The sequence below is a fragment of the Macrobrachium nipponense genome, chromosome 15 (assembly GCF_015104395.2).
Source record: "Macrobrachium nipponense isolate FS-2020 chromosome 15, ASM1510439v2, whole genome shotgun sequence".
NCBI lineage: Eukaryota > Metazoa > Arthropoda > Malacostraca > Decapoda > Palaemonidae > Macrobrachium > Macrobrachium nipponense.
Genome location: NC_087208.1, coordinates 75,330,882 through 75,353,381, shown reverse-complemented (window position 1 = coordinate 75,353,381; position 22,500 = coordinate 75,330,882). Strand labels below are relative to the sequence as shown.

The window sequence follows — 22,500 nt, the reverse complement described above, 5'->3', positions numbered from 1 at the left end:
ATAATATAATATATATATATATATATATATGATATATATAATATAACACCAAAAAGAAATTGAGGAAGTTTTACTTGCTCCTAATTCAGAATTTGACTATGGTATAGCTGACCCTGATCTGGTGAAAAGTGATGATGATGATGCCGATGATGCCCTTAAAGCAACAAACTCTCTTGTGTTGATGTTGCTGTGCCATACACATGGACTGAAGTTGAATTAAAAGATAATGATCCCAAGTGGGTCGATAATACAATAATTTATATAGACTCATATGGTGATTAGATTTGAAAAATTGACTTATGAATCCTTTGCCAAATTTACACTTTAGGAAATAGATGATCACCTAGCGAAAGAATAAAGTAAATATTTCTATTTTATAAAAGCTAAGTGGCAACCTTTCCCTGAAAGATAAATTTCTATTTTATGATAGCTAAGAGGCAGCCTTTGCCTAAAAGATAAATTTCTATTTTATAATAGCTAAGAGGCAGCCTTTGCCTAAAAGATAAATTTCTATTTTATAATAGCTAAGAGGCAGCTTTTGCCTAAAAGTTAAATTTCTATTTTATGATAGCTAAGAGGGAGCCTTTGCCTAAAAGATAAATTTCTATTTTATAATAGCTAAGAGGCAGCCTTTGCCTAAAAGATAAATTTCTATTTTATAATAGCTAAGAGGCAGCCTTTGCCTAAAAGTTAAATTTCTATTTTATAATAGCTAAGAGGCAGCCTTTGCCTAAACGTTAAATTGTTTCTATGTTATGATAGCTAAGAGGCAGCCTTTCCGAAACCTAAAAGATAAATTCTATTTTAATAATAGTTAAGAGGCAGCCTTTGCCTAAAAGTTAAATTTCTATTTTATGATAGCTAGAGGCAGCTTTGCCTAAAGATAAATTTCTATTTTATAATAGCTTAAGAGGCAGCCTTTGCCTAAAAGATAAATTTCTTTTATATAATGCTAAGAGGCAGGCCTTTGCCTAAAAGATAAATTTCTATTTTATAATAGCTAAGAGGCAGCCTTTGCCTAAAAGATAAATTTCTATTTTATAATAGCTAAGAGGCAGCCTTTGCCTAAAAGATAAATTTCTATTTTATAATGGCTAAGAGGGGCGGCCTTTGCCTAAAAAGATAAATTTCTATTTTATAATAAGCTAAGAGGCGGCCTTTGCCTGCCTAAAAGATAAATTTCTATTTATAATAGCTAAGAGAAACAGCCTTTGCCTAAGATAAATTTCTATTTTATAAAGTAAGAGGCAGCCATTGCCTGCAAAGATAAATTTCTATTTTATAATGCTAGAGCGGCCTTTGTGCCTAAAGATAAAATTCTATTTTTATAAGCTAGAGCAGCCTTCCGATAAACTATTTTTCTATCTCATTTTACTAAGAGGCAGCCTTTGCCTAAAAGATAAATTTCTATTTTATAATAGCTAAGAGGCAGCCTTTGCCTAAAAGATAAATTTCTATTTTATAATAGCTAAGAGGCAGCTTTTACCATAAGGATCAAGCATCAAGAATAGACAGATTGATACCCCATGGATGGATATACAAGCTTTTGTTGCAGGTGAAAAGGGGTTCATTCACAAACCTACCATCGGAGGTTACCTGAGTAAAGAGAGCTCCATAATATCGCATACGGAATGGACAGATATCAGATTGGTGGGGCAGAGAGGGGATGGTTATCTGTATGTTTTGAACATATTTTGGAACATGGCTTTTGCATAGAATGTCCAAAAAATGTTGCAGATATGGAACATGATTATATCATACATTATTGGTGTGCTAAAAGGATTACGTGTAGGCTACCATTAACAAAGAACTCGGAATCCAACGAATTTTCAATTTTTACGCTACTTTTCCGCTTTCTAATAGTTTTTTTTACACTTGATGTATAACTTACAAGCTAAAATAAAGTTCAGTTCTTAGAATATAAGGAGTAAAGATGTAGTTTTTTTTATTATTATTATTAAACTGGAAGCATTTTCAAAATATGTTCTTATCTGGGAATGAGAGTCAAAATAAATTTAGCGGCGAAAGGGTTAAGGAAAAGATCTCAGATTGTGATGGCAAAGGTAAAGGTATTGATTTCCGTAATGTCTTGGATGAGGAATAAGATTTTATCCCAAACCTCATGGATATTTGTGGTCGAGTTACCCCAGAAGTGCTTCAACTTTGACCTATGACATTGCTTCGCTCAAAGGATGGTGTAACTGCTTAAGAGCCCTAAAAGTGTCCAGAAAAAGATAGGAAAAGAGGATCTGGGATCAATTGTGATAGCGAAAGTTCTTTGTTCAAATACATTTTATGGAAAATGGACTGATGAGTTTACTTTCAAATTTTCAATATCTAAGATTTACTGTATGATTTAATAGACCTAGATGTACGGAAGCAGTACCCACTTTAACTCTGAAGTGTATTATTTTACCTTCTGTCAAGGAGGTGAAATTTTTTGACCTTGACATTTGATTCTAAACTCATATGGTCTAGACGCATTGATGCCCTCAAATGAAGGGTAAGACGTCTTAATGTGGGAGCAGATGACTTCATATTATTGAGGTTGTATGATTCACCGGGTAGGTCCCTCTCAAACATATCCTTTGCATGTTAAACTAAATTAAAAGAACTCGATGTTGTTCACAATATTGACCTTAAATTATGCTCTGTTGCATTTAGATCCTTGACTGATGAGAGCGTTTATGTGAATACTAATGGGTTACTGCTTGATTTATAGAAGGGGGGGATTGGGTATGCGATATTTGCTAAGAAATAAATCTGTCCCCAGCAACTCTGCCTGCCGTTGATCTCTTAGAAGAAGTTGATGCCTCAAAGATTTAGTGGGGTTAGATCATCCCAGCCTGCCCACACTAGAGTGAATGAGCAAGGTAATGTCAGCTCTCTTGAGAGATAATATCCAGGATTTTGCTGCCTTCAACAGTGAGTCGTGCCTGAAATGTTCCTGTACCCTTTTCCTTCTCAAAGAAGAACATTTCCATAGAAGTTAACTATATTCCTTCAACAGAATACTATTCATAAAAATCACATAAAGTTATATGCTCCTAGTTCAGAGTCAGAGCCTGGTGTTTGGAAACGCCGTAATTCTTATGGATGAACCTTACACGTATCCGGTTTCCTACGGCCAACCTGGCCTACGGCGCCGTAGGAAAATTCTGGCCTACGGCTAGAGTTATTACACGTATTTGAACGGCCGGTGGCAAGTGGGTCAGTGTGGCACTGTTTGTGGTGGAGGAGTGACATGTCTTCTCTCGACGACAATCTCGTTGCTATTGCTCTAGCGTGCTGTTTGAAGGTGAAAACAAGAAAAAAGAAGATTTGGTCCAAACATTGGCTGCGTAAACGACAAAAATACTCTCATGTTAACTTAATGAAGGAACTAGCACTAGAAAAAGATGACTGGTTTAACTACATGCGAATGGATCATGACACATATTTGGAACTCTTAAGTCAGGTATCACCTTTAATAGAAAAAAAGGACACTTGCATGAGAGAAGCAATTAGTCCACATGAGCGTCTTTCAGCCACTTTGAGATTTCTTGCTACAGGAAGAACATGTAGCGATCTAAAGTTTACAACAATTATATCGCAGCCTTCTCTCAGTGCAATAATCCCAGAAACATGCGCAGCAATCTACAAATGTTTAGGCCCAAAATATCTGAAGGTAAGTTTATTTTGCACAAATAACTATAATTTCTCGTTTTAGTATGAAACATTCATACCAGGTTAATTGAAAAAAATAAAGAAGTTTCAAACTTTATTCCAGAGTATCCAAGGTTCATAAATGTACATGTGCACCTACATTACATTTGGAGAATATCATATGTCTCATAATTATGTCTCATAATTGTAATCCGCCCTTGGGCTTGGAGTAGGTACAGGGGTGCTAGATAGAGATGGAGCTTGGTAATAACTTGGGCTTGGAGTAGTTACAGGAGTGCTAGACAGAGATGGAGCTGGGTAATGACTTGGGCTTGGAGTAGGTACAGGAGTCCTAGATAGAGATGGAGCTTGGTTCTGGGCAATTCGTGAATAGGGCGTCAATGTGCCCATTTCACCCTCGAAGATAGCGTCATTTATAAGCTTTTTAACAACCGGATACATTCCCGGGTTTGCTAAATGCAAGCTTTGTAACGTTTTAGCCACATACATACCAAACACATCATATTCCGAATTTGGAGGTGCTTCCAGCCTTTTTGCTACAAGGTCCAAAACGTGATCAGCTTTGCCTTGTACCGATCTGCGCCTTTTTGGTGGTGCTGGTAGGACTGATGTACTAGTATGCCGTGAAGGCAGTAGCGATGAATCATCCTCATGTTGGGTTTCCCTCTCTTCAGTAAGATCGTCTTCTTGAAATTGCTGAAAAAAAAAGCAAAATAATTAGTAACATAAACATGGAAATTCTGTTTTGAAAGAAAGAAATAGTAGTTCTAAAATTCTATAAGTAAAATAGGTATTTATTTAAATAACTTCCAGTTCATTCTAGCATAGTCTATAAACCTTATATGTTAAATAATTCTCTATTACTATTTTTTTTTGAGAGAGTCTGGAATTTTCCACACTGTGTCGGAGCTGTGGATGGCAAACATGTCAAGATTGTGCCACCTCCAGAATCAGGATCATTCTACTACAATTACAAGGGTTTCCATAGTATGGTGCTAATGGGCATTGCCAATGCAAAGTATGAATTTATTCTTTGTGATTTCGGCATCAATGGACGAATTTTAGACGGAGGGGTAATAAACAGGACCACTTTTTATGACGAATGGTGCAAAGGACATTTAAATCTTCCGCAAGAAAATAAAATTGAAGGTTCTGAAAAAGTATTACCTTATGTGTTTATAGGCGATGAAGCTTTTGCTATGAGAACTGACTTTTCAAGACCCTTTAGTCAAAAGGACTTATCATATGAGAGAAGGATCTTTAATTATCGCCTGAGCAGGGCTCGCAGAATTATCGAAAACGTGTTTGGAATTTTGGTTTCGCGCTTTCGTATCTTTCAAACTGCTATAAATTTATTGCCAAGAAATACTAAAGATGTAGTATTGGCTTGTTGTGCACTTCATAATATTTTACGTGCAAAATGTATCAGGTATTCTATCCCAGATGAGTCTGATGAACAAGCTGAAGATAATATGAGTCAAGTCGAACAATCACTAGCAGGCTTGCAAAGAGGGACTATGAGAAATACCCCCAATGCTGCTAAGAAAATACGAGATGCATTCATGAATTACTTTAATAACGAAGGAAAAGTTGCATGGCAGGACAATGTATGATATTCTTAGTTTGCTTTTCTACTGAATGGTAATGAGTTATCCAAATATTTAAATAAAGAAATAGTGTGAATTATTCAACTGAATATTTGTAAGCTTTCTTTTGTTTGTAAATAAAATATGACAGGATTATATATACATACCTCTTCATTGATTTCCTGTGTATTAAGGCTCATGTTTGAAACAGATGGTTCACATTCCACATTTTGGTCTTTGATGAAATGCATCAGATGAAAATATGAGAGTTTTGGCGTATAAATGGAGTCTGAACCGCTCCCCGAACTTTTAGACGCTTGCACTTTTTTAAGCTCTTTATTGTAGGAGCTCCTCAAGTTGTTTATTTTCTTAACAACAGTATCTTTATTAGCACTAGGATCAATTTCTTGAAGTTTATTTACTAATTTACCATATGCTGCATTTCTCACTTCTCTGTTTGAATAATCCTTAGATTTAATGAACCACAAACATGGCTCATTTCGATAAATTTCTATGAAGTCACTCAAGAAATCACCACTGGCGCAAGAAGAGCTTGCCATGGTGGCGACCTTCCACTGTCAGGTGCAGCCTCAGACTGATGTCATAAACCATACGGTGAGCAATTACACGCTAGTCCTCAGTCGTGACGTACGACGGCCGTACGGCCAACTTTAGTACTGGCGAAAGTTCATCCGGCCGGCCGTGGGTGAGCGTTCATACGGCCGATTTGCTATCACACGCTCCGGTTTGAACAAATGCTAGCGTCGCGACCGACGACGGCGTCGTAGGAAACCGGATACGTGTAATTAGATAGCCAAATCGATTTGCCTGACTGTTCCTCTGCATTTACTGCAATCTTGGCAGCATTAGTGAAGGTTTTGGAACATGTATCCAGTAGTAAAGGAAAAGTCTTTGTCATATATTGTGATTCTAATGCATTAGACTCCCTTTGCTCCAAAAAGTCCAAGATTGGCTCTTTCACGTTATTTTGTAGGCTAAGCAAAAGCAGCCATTTGGGATGATGCTTAAGCAGCAAAGAGTCTCCCCACCCTTATATGAAAAGACCAAATAAATCAAACATTATAAGGAAGTGGCAAGGGAGGCGGATATTTCCCGCCATTGCCAATAATAAGAACTATTAAAGTGTTAGGGACAAAGTTAACCCCTGGACTAAAAGTTTTAATAGCAACCGAAGGATTGAAGTGGTCATAATTTGATTATGGATCAGACATACCAGTGCGCGCTCAGTGTGATAGGTTACTGTCATGTAAGAATACTCTGGTGCTCTATTGATTTGTAAGCAGCAGGATAAGAGTTCGGTCGGCATCTGAAAGTGCTTGTCTCTGAGAATGCTTATTCATTAATTTCATAACTTCATTGCCATGAAAGCAATGAATGGCCTCCCCCGCCTAAGAGTCATCAGGTCTTCCTTTCCCCAGTAATAAACTTCTTATCACTTCTCGCATGTACTTCCACTTTTCTCAACCTTTCAGTTCTTATACAGCACATGATCTGCAAACAATTCATCTTGACAGCTTCCACAAATTTTTTTTCCATATTCACATTCACAAATACCTTTCACCTCCTCAAAGGACATTGTGCTCAGAATCCCTTTGTAAAACCCCACACTGAGTTCCGTAGACATTTCAAGCTTGTTTCCAATCTTCTGCAACCTTAATCAACTATGTCTTACCTCTCCTCTCATCGCAACTTTATCAGGACTATTCCTTAATACTTAAGAGAATCATATACTTGCGCTTGCCACAAAATCCACATTCTTCCTCTTCCAAACCCGTTCAGAATCTTTCTTTCGCCTCTGCAGTTTCTGCTTACGATTCCCAGTCAGCTCTGTATTATCTGCGGAAATCAGTCATTCTCTATTCAAGAATCATTTTATTATTCTTCAAACTTTGTAATTACAGCTAGTCATTTCCTTGACTTCTCGTATCATCTTACTGAATGGTAGTATGATTCTATACAAAACTTCGGAAGTTGTTAATTGAACCAGGGATCTTATTCATATACATATATATATATATATATATATATATATATATATATATATATATATATTATATATAATATATAATATTATTATACTATATATCTATATATATATAAATATATATATATATCGTAAGGCACCCCTTTAGAAGAGTGCCTCCGTGGTCATGGTCGTGGAAAATTCTTTTGTGAAAGAAAAAAGAATATAAAGTATTTCACTTGCATGAAAGTTCTGTAGACTACTAGAGAAAAAAATCATACTTATTATTATGGTCACCCTTGGGAGCAAGGTTACATTACAACGAAAATCAGCGTTAACACACACACACACACACACACACAGAGAGAGAATTTTCCCCAAAAAAGAGGCAGTAGGAGCAAGGTCGGCCCCAGGTGGCGGTTGTGCAGGAAATGTGGTGATTACGACGAAATGTGAATTGTTGCTTCGGGCGACGATTCATATACGTCTTGGGTTCGGGATGTAATAGTATGGCGTCTCTCTCTCTCTCTCTCTCTCTCTCTCTCTCTCTCTCTCTCTCACTGACCGTTTATCGCTTGCATCAACATTTTTATGACAATGAATCCTCCCTGTGACTCTTTATTTCTATTTATCTACACACACACACATACATACACTGACATAATTTCCATATTACATAGTTGCATAGTTACAATGCATCCTCACATTAATTCACGGTTTGCAAATGATACGACATCCAATCATACATGGCCGTTCGCGAATACCTCTCATAACAGGTACACATACCAGTCAACGTGAATAGCTCACCTGGCGCCAATCAACTCGGAGAACTTCACCTGGTACCTTTGTCGTTATCCCATCAAAGATGGTCATGAGGGGGAACTCAACTGCCTCCCGACATCCTTCCTTTCCCACGGTTGTCGTCGTCTATTTTTGTTCTTTTCCCCGATTGTCTGTTCTCATGAGTGACGAAGAGGTTTAAGTATGTCAATATGTTTTCATATTTGTGCGTGCTTTGTTTCGCAGTTTTCGTTTGTGGAATATTAGGGAATTGTTTCAGTTTTAAGGGACAGGATTGAAATAAATCTGTTATTTGCGGTTATAATGCTGAGTACGAGAAAGAGGTCCATGATCGTCAACGTCAAGCTTTCGGACACTGCACACTGAAGAAGAAGGCTAAGTACAATCGAGTCACGTTATTTTTTTTTTATTTCATTCATTCAGAGACATTTTTCAGTTACGACACAAATAACCTTACCATTTCTGTTCGCTGTGGGTCGTGGGATCACTGAATTGTGGACAATCACGATGTTTATTTATGTTGACTCCTTAATGCCTTCCTTGATTCTGCCACTTTATTTTGCATCTAATACCAGGTTAACTTTTACTGCTACTACTACAACTTTTGCCTCCGTTGCTACAATTTGCTCTGACTACCGCCACTGGTATTACCACACCTACTTTTGCAGCGCATGCAACCGCTGTTTTTATCGGTTTCCGCCATTGCTTGCGCTGTTGTTACCACCTCTGCTTTTACCACTGCTTGTACTTCTGTTATAACCTCGTTCACTTATCGGGAGCGTCTGGTAATTATTCACCTGTCCGCTCGTCTGTTCCACTGTTTTTCTGTTTGTCCGCTAAGATTGAAGTTTTTTCTTTCACACACATCATCTGTTGGTGATGGGAATGTAGTCCTAAATTTGATGGATCTAAGGGTAAATGGCGTTGTCTTCCTTGACTCTAAAGGTCGAATAGAAATTCAAATCAAAGAGGAATTTGACCTTGATCACACCTATTGAACGATGCGAAAGTGTTCATATTTGGCACACATGGTCCGCTAATGAATAAAGCCAGTGGGCAGAGAGAGTCATCCAGTGAAATACTACCATTTAGGTCTTGTCTCATAAACACATCTTGTTCTTTCAATGACACCACTACTTTTCAGAAGAAGACTGTTCCTGGTGACCTGTCCAAGCAGTGACCAAAGCCAATGCTGCAGTTCTTCAGTAGGACAAATGAGGTGAAAAATTGAAGGAACAAAGCAAACCCTCTTCCTTATTTTCTCTAGTGACTATTTTTTGTGGCAATAGTCGTTTTCTTGTTCTCATTTCTTTGGGCTTTGGCTAGAAAATGGCCATAGGTTGGCCGTTCCATTGTCTGGTGCTCCCGAAGGAAAAGCATTAAACGTTTCGTTTCGTGCGAACCAACGGACCGCTCTCGCGCCTCTCTGCAATTGCGCGGTGATAACCGAAGTAAACGACGCCGTGGCATTTCCTGTAACGTGAAGGCAGATATTCTTAATGGCCGCCTTTGTTGTATATTTATTAGAGAGAGAGAGAGAGAAGAATACTTACCTAGAGAGAAGGATGGTTTGGGAAGAGATAAGGGAATGACGATTTTTTATTATGTCTGTTTACCAGTGATTGAAATGAGCTGCTGTCGAGAAGGTCAGATCTTCCCAAGTACTTGGATGTGACAGGGAGTGATCACAATTTTTAACCAAGACACACAAAAACAAAAAACTAAAAAAAGATAAGTTTTCTTTGGGAATCTGAAATCAGTAGTTTTCTCAAGGAAGCTAAATTGTTAATGCATTGCAGACCATGTTCTCCAGCGATTCATCCTTACTCTGCAAGACACACCTACGTCAACATGTATGTAGATATTCACGTGTTGTTGCCTTTCGAAGCTTGTGATGGCCTGTTGCATCATGCATCAGTGCTCCGTAGCGGGGTGCACTGTAGGCATTCTAAAGGTTCTTTGCAGCGTCCCTTCGGCCCCTAGCTGCAACCCCTTTAATTCCTTTTACTGTACCTCCATTCATATGATCTTCCTTCCATCTTGCTATCCACCATCTTCTCTTAATTATTTCATTATGCAACTACGAGGTTTTCCTTCCGTTACGCCTTTCAGACCTACTTACTCTCAGTTTCCTTTCTAGCACTGAATGACTTCATATAGGTCCCGGTGCTTGGCCTTTGGCCTAAACTCTGGATTCATTCCATGCATCAGTGTAGAGGTTTGCTGTATTTCAGAATTGTTACATTTGGAACCATCGCTCATGGTGGTTCCAAATTTAACAATTCTGAAATGCAGAATTTGGAATTTAGGCAGACGCCTCAGCAACTTCGAATGGTTGAAACTGAACCTCTCTTCCAAACCAACGACCGCCATACTGAAGTCGTTGTTGTCTCCTCTTGGTCACTTTTTTGGATACATAATGTTAAAGGCTTTCTAGTTCGTCACCAGTCAGTGAAACTGTTGCAGTTTATTCTTGGACAGATCAGTAATCCTATGTCGTCAACTAGATCAGGCCTCTTTTGCCTAATTTACTCAGTATTTTATTCTTTATGAGATTTTGACTCTGCTCCGTAGCAGATGCTGCTGATATCGATTTTTTCTTCTGTTCCTTTGTGTCTCGTATATATCTATTCGCTTCTACATCAGATAACGTTTCTCACGAAACTAAATAATTCGCTTACACGTTAATATTTCCACTACTATCATTATTATTGTTTCATAACAATACTGCCAGTGATACCAGACTTAATACTATCACCATAAGTCATTCTAATAATAATAAAAAAACGCCAATAACACCTATAAGAACTAATGCCACTGTTGGACCCAGCAGTATAATTTGTTAACCTCAACTTGTCCTCCCTTTTTTTGCGAGTTACTTGTATCGTAAACGTATCGTGGGTAGGTTATGTTATACCCTCCAGCCATTGCAGCAAATGGTTCACTACCGGTAATTCAGCTGATTACTGAGCCCTTGATTACACATTATACTTTAACAAATTATACATTTGAACTCAAATAGAGTTTCTTTGAATCACTTACAGTAAAACCAAATGAAAATGCAAACCCAAAGTATGCTGTTCATTTATGAACATCATTCAAACCATTTCATAAGCAGTTAATTCCTGTGGTATCCCATGTGTTGTACTTTAGGGTATTTGGATGAATTCTCACCATTAACGTCTGATTGCGAGCCATAATTACTATAGACTCCGCGAAGTTCTTGCGCACGAATGTCATTTTATTATCTGGAGAAGCATGAAGTTTAAAAATTGTAATCTCCAAATACACTTTGTAATATGATCCCTATGTATTGTGTGCTTCCCTTTTACCTTAGATTTTTTTTTTCCATAAAGCACACGCCGCATGGCCATATAACTTGCGCTTCAGTTTTTGCAATATTTATTTTTATTTCGGTTTTTGCATCGAGATTTACGGCTAGCTGTCAAGGTAACTATGTTTATGGGGATTTTTTTTTAATGCTTATCCCATAATCTCAACGGTTGTTAGACAGCGCCGGAGGGTGCAAAGTTTTAAAGTTATTTAAATGTTACAGTGTGCTGAATTTTATGGCATTTATTTACAGGGTTTTACTGCCAGAGGGCACCTCTCATTGAACTCTTTACAGGCATTACCTTTCGGCGTTTTGCATTGCACCGGAAGTTCCCATTCTTTTTTATGAGTTTTTTTTTTTTTTTTAATGTATGCAGGCATTTACTGACTGGTTACACAGCGCCAGAGGTTGTCATTCTTTGTAGTGTACAGGACTTGACACCACGACAAAAGTTGTCATTTTTTTTTTCATACGGAGCCATTAACTTGCGGGTATTTGCACCGTGCCGGAGATTGCCAGTAAGTTTATTGTTCGCCAGCATTAGCCTGTTACCAGTTGCCATACTTTTAACTAGGCGTTTAGATCGTGACTGTGGCTGCTTTTCTTTTTTATCGTTTACAGGCCGTAACACTTCAGATCGCTATTCTTTTAATTGTACGCAGGTCTGTATGTATATGCTCATATACCTCACCGGATATCGCCTTTCTTTTAACAATAGACAGACCTTAATTTCTGGATTTTAACACTGCGCCACATAGGTTACCTATCTTTCTTGGGGTTTTTACATTACACTTGAGATTGCCATTCTTTTACATTTTACAGAGGCATTAACTTACGGTTGTGACAACGCAAGAGAATTTGCCATTCTTTATTCATTAATTTACCTGGTTTTACACTGTGCCAGAGGTCGCTCTTTTAACAAATATTGACACCGCATCTTAAGAAAACTTACAGTTTTTTACGCCGTCCAAGAAGTGACTATTCTTCCCTGGCAAGAAGTCACTGATTTACAGATTACAGATTATAGACCGCGGTAGAGCTTGCCTTTCTTTTGATTGTAGACAGGGCGTCATTTGTGGGGTTTTATGCTGCATCAGAAGTTACCGGTCGTTTTATTCAACGCAAACTTTATCTTACAAGTTTTTACACCACGACAGAGGCTGCCAATCTTTTAAATGTTCGCAGTCATAACCCTACTGTTTTGACACAGTGCCAGTTTTCTTTCTTTTTATCGTGTACAGGTAATAACTTACAGGTTTATACATCTCACCGGAGCTTTTCTTCCCTCTGTCGTATACAGGCAGTAACTTATGGCTGTTTTTACACCATGCCATCAGTTCCCTTTCTTATTGTTGTACAAAGGCATTAGCTTACTCATTTTCACTCCGTTCCAGAGGCTGCCATTTTATTATTATTATTATTATTATTATTATTATTATTATTATTATATTATTATTATTATTTGTGCAGTTAAGCATAGCCCCAAGAGTCTAAAGTTCCTCCCGATTCAGAGCCGGTCTACTAAGATTAAACATTCCTATATCCAAGAAACCTTGATAGAGTTTCTACCAGGAGTGCTGTAGAAATATATAGTGTATATACATACATACATACATACATACATACGTATATACATACATACATACATATATATATATATCTATATTTTATATATATATATATATATATATATATATATATATTTGTATGTGTGTGCGTGTGTGTGTACATGGATAGATAGATAAATGGAATTAGTTTAGTTATGCAAATTGATAGAAATCAAAATTCAATTCAATGTTTTTCTTTACAGGTACGTGGACTCTTTAGGATAGTCGGCCAAGTTCAGGTTTGTTTAACGGATTAGTCTCTCATTATTACCGTTCAATTCAAGTTTGTGTGAATACGACACGCTAATAATAATACTGATGATGATGATGATGATAATTATTATTATTATTATTATTCTTAGTAGTAGTAGTAGTAGTAGTAGTAGTATAGTAGTAGTAGTAGTAGAGTATTTGCTGCGTTTGAGACACTTGTAAATTTTTTTCTTCATTTCCTTATTTTTAATTTTTACTTAAAAAAGGATAGCTCCATCTGTCTCCCTTGACGCTCGTTTCTCGAAAAATCCTTTACGCCAATTACCCCTTAACCACTCTGCTCCCTCCTTCGCTCCCTCCGCCCTTTCCCCGCCTCTCCGAACCCTCGCTGCTCTCCTCATGCACCGGTTATTGATGGTTGATTAACCGAGATTTACCTATCCTTCTCCTCACTATAACCGCTCAACCTTTCAAAGATAAAAAGATCGATGTGGAGCCCTTTTGAAGACCAGCCCACTTTCTTCATCCTTCCGTTAGTTAGTAGTTTGTGACGTAGGAACTCATGACAGTATAAACATTGAAGGCTCACAGTTGAGACAAATATTGCATATGTCGTGATTTTTTAAAGGTAATTTTGGATAGGATTAATAGAGTACTCTGTTAATCCTGATTTTGTTTAAGGTTAGGACCAGAGCGCGATGTAGAAAAGGTTTTCTGCGGGACAATGTCAATGTTGAAGTGGGAATATGTCAGACTTAGAAATGAGTAGACTCACCAGAGAATCTGTTAAGGCAATTTTTCAGGTCATTCTGAACAAGGGCGAGGTCACGTTGCTGTTTTTATTTTAATTATTCGCATATTTAAAGTATTATATCATTAGAATAATTAAGAATAAATTCCTGAATTGCTATCAGCGATTTTTTTTATCTTATTACTTATTTCCTGCACATCTTACTGTATATTACTTGTGGCCCTTTTCATATGTACCAGACTAAGTATTATAGAAGTGCTCATAGCACTGCCTTAATTTGTATTCTATTACCAGGTGCGTTTTCATTTTAGATGTGGTGGCTTCAGAGGATGTTCACTTTATTGAGGGAAGAGGCCGGATAGCAGAAGTAGGGTTATTTATACAATGGGCAAGAACGAGGGTGAAAATCCGGAATGTTTTGAAATGACCGGCTGAGTAAACTGCCTTGAAAAGATATTGTTTTTCTAAGTAGAAGACCCTGCTTTCCCGCAGACATATTGAATGTCAAAGAGCCTCTCGACATTTGGGAAGAAATTAAAAAGGAAACTATTAATCAACAAGCTGATTTTATAAGGCCTCTGGTGATGCATTTTTTATACACGTACACACACTATGTACGTAATATACACATACACCACAGTAATTAATAAGATACATAGGGGAAAGACCCTACTATTCTCCACGGGGTTAGATAAGAGCACTTAAGGCTATCCGTTCCAGTGGCCATCTCACAAAAAAGAAAAATATGTACCGATTATTGAAGGCTTTTTTACCCTTTATACCCCTAGAGAACGACCGTCCCGTCCTGTTCGGTTTCAATTATTGTACCTCTGACATCCTTACTCTGTTTTATGATGGTCACCTCGGAACTACTTATAGCCAAGTACATGGAAATTGGTTGTTGGGATAAAAGACAGGAAAAGGCCATCGACATGACGAACTGGCTGGGACAAATGTGCGTTGCCAAATGAATGTATTGTATGTATGTGAAATTATCGTTTGCTTTTTGATCAGTCATGAACCAACTTTTCATCAGTGAATACTGAAAAATTTCATTTTTATTATTTTACAGTTATAGATTCAGATTAATTGTTTGAGAAAGAAATGTGGTAAACGGTGGCAACTCTTTCAAGCAAAATCTTCCAGGTTTCTGAGAGCTTTTATTTGTATTTAGAAGACGGAGATGACCAGAAAGAATATTGTTTGTACCCATCATGAACTGTTTCGTTTTTCAAAAGGGAGAACTCTCCCCTTCGAGAGTTTTGCAGAGGCACTATGTTTGTTTACATGGCTGTTCATTGCAATGGTAATTGACACGTATGTAACTATAAATGACCAAAGTCTTGAAGAACTGCGGGTACACAGTACCGATAAACAAATAAATAAATGCATATATATACGCAAGGTCCTTTAAATATACGTATATACTATATATATATATATATATATATATATATATATTATATATATATATATATATTATATATATATGTGTGTGTGTGGTGTATATATATATATATATATATATATATATATAATATATCTGTGTGTGTGTGTGTGTGTGTATGTATAATATATATATTTATATATATAATATATTATAATATATAATTTTATATATATATATATAATATTTATATATTGTGACGAAGTGGGCAAGAGTATCTAGGTGTGGATACCATTAATACTTGGTGCTCGAAATAGTCAAAGATCTGTGTCTGGACACCATTAATATTTGTTAACCCAAATTGCCAAGTATCTGGTTACTGGTTACTACACTTACCATTTGTACTTATTTCTGGGTCTGGGACACCCTTTGTACTTAGGGCACAGTTCGTTCAAGTACTTGGTTGTTACTTACCTCACTACAGCCAGCGAAAACCTGACCCTTCATCATAAATACTAAACGACTGAATACTCTAAAGGTAAGAGTGAGCCCTTATATAACTGAACAGTCAAGAAAACAATCAGTCTAAGTTCATTAAAATAGGTGTGAGGTAATCTTAATTAAAGGGCATCACTCGTGCAACTTCAAATCTAAGTATTTCCCTGATTCTGATTTATTTGTGGGAAACGGCACAATTATCACTCTATATTTCTACCTAAACAAAGTAAAATGTATACTGATGGTTAAAATGAAATGCTCATATAAATTTTAAATACAAAAATTATTTCTAAATTCAAAATTTATAAATGAAATTCACAATCTCAAGGAAATTGTTATTACTTGAAAACAAAAGTTTAATTAATTCTTGTGTTAATTATTAACCAAAATTAAATCAAAGTTTATCAAGAAAATTAATTAAATTAAATCATAAAGCAATAATTAAATTTGAAATTAAATTTAATTAAATGCAAGTTAATTCACAAGTGTAAGATTCAAAATTTACATAATAGAATATTATTCAAACTAATTAAACAAAATAAAGACAATGCAGAAAAACATAATGCATAATATGAAAACAATTAAAGCATTGACAGTACAAACATTAAGCATATAAAAATGGGATATGTCAAAAGAACAAAGCAAAAGATAAACATGTTTAAAAAATGATAAAACCTCGAAGTGCACTTCAAAACATTTGTAAAAATACATTATACACAGCTGCAGCTTCAATCAAAAGGCCTGTTACAATTTTACACTTTTTCACTATTTTCGTGGGCACCTTCACAAATTTTAACAGAAATAACACTGTGTTCAGATTCCACAAACAACACATATATTACTAAGAATTATATAAAAATTAGTGACCAGCTCGTTACGTTAAGTTACTGAAACAGCCTCGCGCACTCGACAGTGCGAGTGAGAGAGAGAGAGAGAGCAATGTTACTCTCAAACGAATGCCGCTCTGTCTCAAGAGTGAATGAATCTATGTTTTATATGCGTAACTGTCGTATCAGGGGAATGGGTGTATTTCAATGTACACGTCTAAGACGAAAACATATTACGTCAACTCTATAGGGATACCTAATACAGGGCCTCTTTGACTGTGTTCACATATGTCTATGAATAAGGCTCTCTTGTTCCTTTACAGGCTCGACCGGGATGATAAAAAACTAGCTTTACTCATCTATTTTCAAGGGGTTGGATAACATTGCGGCCTGGGGGGTCTTACGCTTGTTTCCGCCGATAAAGAAATTAGCTTAGCTAAGACATTCTCAAAGTGGGAATACAACCCTCTTCACAGAGGCTCACATATAAGCACTTACGTTACTTCAAGATAAAAAGTTGGATCACTTAAGGCATGTTATCTTTAAATTTGGGAAATCTGAACACAGAAACAAACATTGCATAACATGATACACAAGTTCTGACGTGAATTAATCATATTACCACAATTATAATTGCATTCCAAACTTACATTATAATTAAAATATATATATATATATATATATATATATATATATATATATATTATATATATATATATATACATATATATACTATATATAATATATACACACACACACATACACACACATATATATATATATATATATATATATATATATATATATATATATATACTATATATATATATATATATATATATATATATATATATATATCTATGGCTTATGATTTAAAGTTACATATCATTATTCATTTTATTGAACATCAATGTAAACAAATTATAATGTCTCCTGCAAAACTTTCAAAATCGTGAGTTTGCCCTTTTATCAAAACGGAACAGAAAACTATCATTCTAAATGAAAGAATGAGATATATTTATGCTTGCTTATTCCACAATTTATTTCATACACCTCTTTGGGTATTATGCCTTCATGTATATCATGATTTTTATTATTAATTAATACAATAATAGTCGGCAGCATCATTATATGTTTTTGTTAACATTTATATTAGTCAATAATGCGAATTGTGATAACACAGATCAAGTGAAGCAAAAATACCATTCGCTCAGTTAAGCCGAAATATGAAATAATTTTCGTCATAAGGTTTTTGATTCGCTTGGGTTATTTTAAAGGAAACGCATAGATGGAAAATGAAGATTTCGCCTTCACTCATCTCCTTGTGTCGGTTCTGTAAGGGTGAGAATTGCTTGAAGATCGTTATTTCAGTGGCCACATCTGCTACTGGGTGAAAGAACTAAGAAGAGCACTGTGTAGGGGCAGGGAACCTTGAAGACATCCTCTATCGGACATTTAAGAACCGATAGATAGCTTTATTGAGATCGAAAAAAAAGGGAGGTGAATGGGCCACAAGATACCCGAAAACTTAACGTTTTGTTGTGATAGGAGACGCACATATAATTATCCTTTAGACAAGTTCCAGAGGGGGAAAGGTCAGCCCTGTGTTACCTGCAGTCTCTCACCGGCCCCTCCTTCCTTTCCTCCGCCCAGCCATTCAAAGCCAAGGTCAGAAAAGGGGATATCGTAGGTATAGGTGGAACTGGAAGAAGAAGAGGAGGAGGACTGGTGGTGGTAGTCTGGTACTCTGTTCGGATCGGGTGGGGATTGTCTGGTCTGGCCATCCATCCGGTTTACAATCTCCTTCGGTCCAGGCATTTTGGCGGACTTCCCTCCCGCGTTTGGCCGCTTTGTTGTCTTCTTTTGTTGTGATTTCCTCTCTCTCTCTCTCTCTCTCTCTCTCTCTCTCTCTCTCTGAATTTGTGATGCACTGGAATAAGCTCAGCTCGCAAGTGGGGGACCAATGTTTGATTCTCGAACCTTTGAGATGGGACGAATGGGGTCGATCTGTAAAATTCATTATTCCTCTTTAGACCCAAGAAGTGCATTATGTACCTAGTTGTTAGTCGACCATTGTAGGTTGTAGCTAGAGTGAAAAAAGAAAGAGTGAAGGCTTGACTGCTCATCACGTCGTCAAAATGTTGATCATTAGAACGGGAGGGCCTCGACGAGGTAATCCTCTCGCCGAGGTAATCCTCTCGACGAGGTAATCCTCTCCTCGAGGGCCAAGGGTTGAAACTGTCCTCAAGATTCTTAACAACACCCTTTCCTGGTTGTAAGGTTTCGTGTATTTATTATGGTTTGTGCCTTTTTCTCTTTGCTGGATTTGGTAGTGTGTTGAATATTTTCGCCAATATTATTTTTGTTATCGTTACCTGTGTGTCCGTGTCTCTAAATATGGCAGCAGCATTAAGTGTGAGGCAGTGGCGTTGTTTTTAAATTATGTACATTACTTATTCAAGTTCTTTACTTTTTTTAACGTTAATAATTGTGGGTAGAAATAAGTAGGGGTAAAATTATGCCCTTTTTTTGGGGGGGATGCCCTCATGCTATAATTAAAAACATTGATAACAGCTTAAAATGATCCTAAATTGAAGTAAAACACATTATGTACTCATATCGTCAAAATTATGACAAAATGCTTCACAGTGTCATGACTGTCATAGCAGTCGACTTGACACCATTTTAAAGGCAGTATATAGAAATTTTGCTTAGTGCAAATAGCGCTGAATGACCATAATAGGTCCCAGTGCTTGGGCTTGTCCCTAAATTCCATAATTCATCCATCCATTCATTGAGCAAAAATGTGTGGAGTCCAAGAACTTTCCTCCGGCAAGTGCATTTTTCGTCAAGGAAACATATTGATAATTAATTTTTTTTTAGCATGTTTCTCTTTGCTTTAATGTATAATGGCAGGTATCAATGGCATTAGTCTATATAGCTTTGAAAAGCTAGTTTACTGTAGTTTGCAAGGGTCACGCAAATTTATATATTTCTGGTGCTTTATTTGAGCTAATGTTTTATGCCAAAAAATATAAAAACTTCTGTTTGTTGCATTTTCACGTTATATTTGTTATTTTGTATTTTTTAACGCTACCTATTTCCAAGCGTAAATGTGTTCAACTAGAGATTGCTGAATTAAGATCAGGATGGTGCACACTGAAATGAATATTTGAATGCGAATAATTTTAATATAGTAAAATTATGATGATGATGATGGTGATGATGATGATGATGATGATGATGATTATTATTATTATTATTGGCAAAAAACAAACTTAACCTTCCCATTCTATTATTGGCGTCATTTTTAAAAAGAAATTTAAGATTTTAAACGGCGTATTTTTCGTATTTCAGAATTTCCACATTTCACAGTTCACTCCGTTAGCATCAAACAATTCTCCTTAATCTCTCTCTCTCTCTCTCTCTCTCTCTCTCTCTCTCTCTCTCTCTCTCTCTCTCTGTCGTCTGTTTGTGTTCTTACCTTTCCATCCAGCGTACCTCCACCCGCCCCTCCTCGAAGACCAGGTGTCGGCAGGAAGTCACGGACTTATCTGTTGCCTTTGTTCTCGGCTTCTCTAGCCTGCTCCTAACCCTCTTAAACACCCCCCCCCCCCCGCCCCCCCCCCCCGCCCTCCCCCCATCTTACCTCCTCTCCTGTGTACATGCCGGCGGCTACGCATGCACGCGCGCGCGCTCACATTTACACACAAAGGCATATACAGTACACACCTATACTCACGCACGATGATGCTCCGTTGCGATTGTCTTCAAATGTGACGTCAGAGATGTTGACGTTCTTCTTCTTCTTCTGTTCCTCACAAGAAGAAGAGGAGTCTGTGAGAGCCAGACTTCGACGATGGGTGAATGTTCTCATTGAGAGAGAGAGAGAGAGAGAGAAGATCCATTCAGATTTGATAATCGAAACGTTGTTTGATGTTGTTTAAGATTAAGCTGGCTTTATGCCAGCACGGGCTCTTGCTCAAGAGCAGCCCGTAGAGTAATCGAAACAATTTACTGATTTCCATACAGTTTCGAGTAAGGACAGACCTACTAAACTTCTTCGTCCCTCTGTTGACTAAAACAGTGAATTAGGTATATGGTGGTCACGCGACTTTAGTTTTCCTTAGTCAGTTGAGGAGGGAAATGCCGGAAACCTTAGTTATTCAGTCATTCTAGCTGCAATTTTGCGTCGAGTAGTCAGTTAAAACTCTTTGTTTCACTGCTTACCCACATATTGGACTGAAGTAGATTCACATCAACCGTGCACCTGATGTCTAGACCAGTCCCTTACGACGCTCCTGATTGGCTGCTGTTAAGCCAATTACAGGGCTGGAAACTCAGCCTCTCTCGAGAGTTCACATGGGCAGGATGTATGTTTCTCCTCTCCTGAGGGATACATTTGAAAGACGTATCCCTCAGGAGAGGTGGATCATAGATCCTACCCATGTGAACTCTCGATTGAGACTGAGTTTCCGGCCCTGTGATTGGCTTATCAACAGCCAATCAGGAGCGTCGTAAGGGACTGGTCTAGACATCAAATACACGGTTGATGTGAATCTACCAGAATACCTGGTAGTCAGATGAATGTTGTTGGTCGCATCCAGATTGCAACCTCATCCCTAAAGACTGGATGCAATCTGAGAAGAAGAGACACCCTTCGGAGCCACCCCTAGCGGGAAAAGATGGTAATGTTAGACTAATTTTGCTGTTAATAACTGTTTTTATAATAGTTAACAACGTTAACATTATTAAAAGTTTCAGCTTTCCTTTATCAAATACGATTTCTGAATTCAGGTATATTTATTGTATGTTATGCAGTGTAGCCCTTGACTCTTCCGTCATTATGTCTAATGCTCTTAATTTGCCTCGAAATAATACCAATAAAACCACAGTCTATCTCGGCAGTTCATTGGTTCCCTGTGACGGTTTAATGCCATAAATGCTGCTGTGCGTCATTATGTCGGTGAGCCTGGCATTACGTATTTCCAGCGCATTCGTGGGTTTATTATGATGTTATTCATTGAAAGTTATCGAACTTTTGTAGGTGATGGCGAGACAAATTACGGTGGAGACTATCTATGTTTGTTGGTAAGACATATCGGTTATAATGATGAGGAAGATGATGCTAAATCACTGACTTACAAGTGTGTCTGTTCATAGCATTGTGGTTTGCGCCTTCGGTCTAGCGTCATCTCTTTATAGACTTTGGGTTACTACGGACAGTCTTGCGTGGGTTCGAATCCCACCAGGGAAGGAAAAACCGTCATCTCCTTCTCAAACGGATTCAAGGTTTGCAGCATACAGAAAGTAAGGCGAAAAGGCCATTGTGGCCATGAGAACAAAATGTATAGGGTGACTGTGATCGGTAGACATGCAGACATAATTGCAACTGTTGTATGAACGTTGAACTTGTGACTTTTGTGTCTCGTCTGTTTTCGGAGCCACTCCTATTAAGGACAGTTTTTTTTTTTTTTTTTTTTTTTTTTTTGTTACTCGGCATTACTCGTCCTCTCTCATTTTCCTCTTTATTATTCCATGGGCTTTGTGAGGTCATTTAGTTTGCCCTTCTTTTTTATATTATAAAACCGCTTTCTCACAGAATTAAACTGACCGAAAACAGTTCTTTGTCTGCTAAGATATGATCAACACTAAAGACACAATTCTCAGAAATTGTAAATAATATTTTAAGTTCCTGTTAGAGTCTTGTTCCAAATATGTAATCATTTAATGATTATATTTTATTAATACAAGGTATATACATTTAGATAAAATTATCCGTATACTCTCTATTGCAAAGTTTATATATATATATTATATATATATAGTATACTATATATAGATAT

The 22,500-nt window shown here is 37.1% G+C and overlaps 2 protein-coding genes across 2 annotated transcripts in view; one reads left to right on the top strand and one right to left on the bottom strand.

Annotated features, from left to right (window-relative positions):
- The window catches only part of LOC135195068 (echinoderm microtubule-associated protein-like 2), a 370,249-nt gene that overhangs the window by 106,762 nt on the left and 240,987 nt on the right, over positions 1 to 22,500 (top strand). The window lies entirely within an intron of this gene.
- On the bottom strand, positions 3,838 to 5,835 carry LOC135226932 (uncharacterized). Its single transcript, XM_064266613.1, has 2 exons — positions 5,420 to 5,835; positions 3,838 to 4,362 (listed from the first exon to the last, which is right to left on the bottom strand). The coding sequence occupies exons 1-2, from the start codon at positions 5,810 to 5,812 to the stop codon at positions 3,838 to 3,840; spliced, it is 918 nt and encodes a 305-aa protein (XP_064122683.1). The 5' UTR covers positions 5,813 to 5,835.

Bases quoted from the DNA above. Each gene is read 5' to 3' on its own strand.
- LOC135226932 (XM_064266613.1), bottom strand. From the start codon at position 5,812: ATGGCAAGCTCTTCTTGCGCCAGTGGTGATTTCTTGAGTGACTTCATA. The intron at 4,363-5,419 runs GTATGTATATAT...TTTTTTTTTCAG, and splicing joins CACAGGAAATCAATGAAGAG to CAATTTCAAGAAGACGATCT.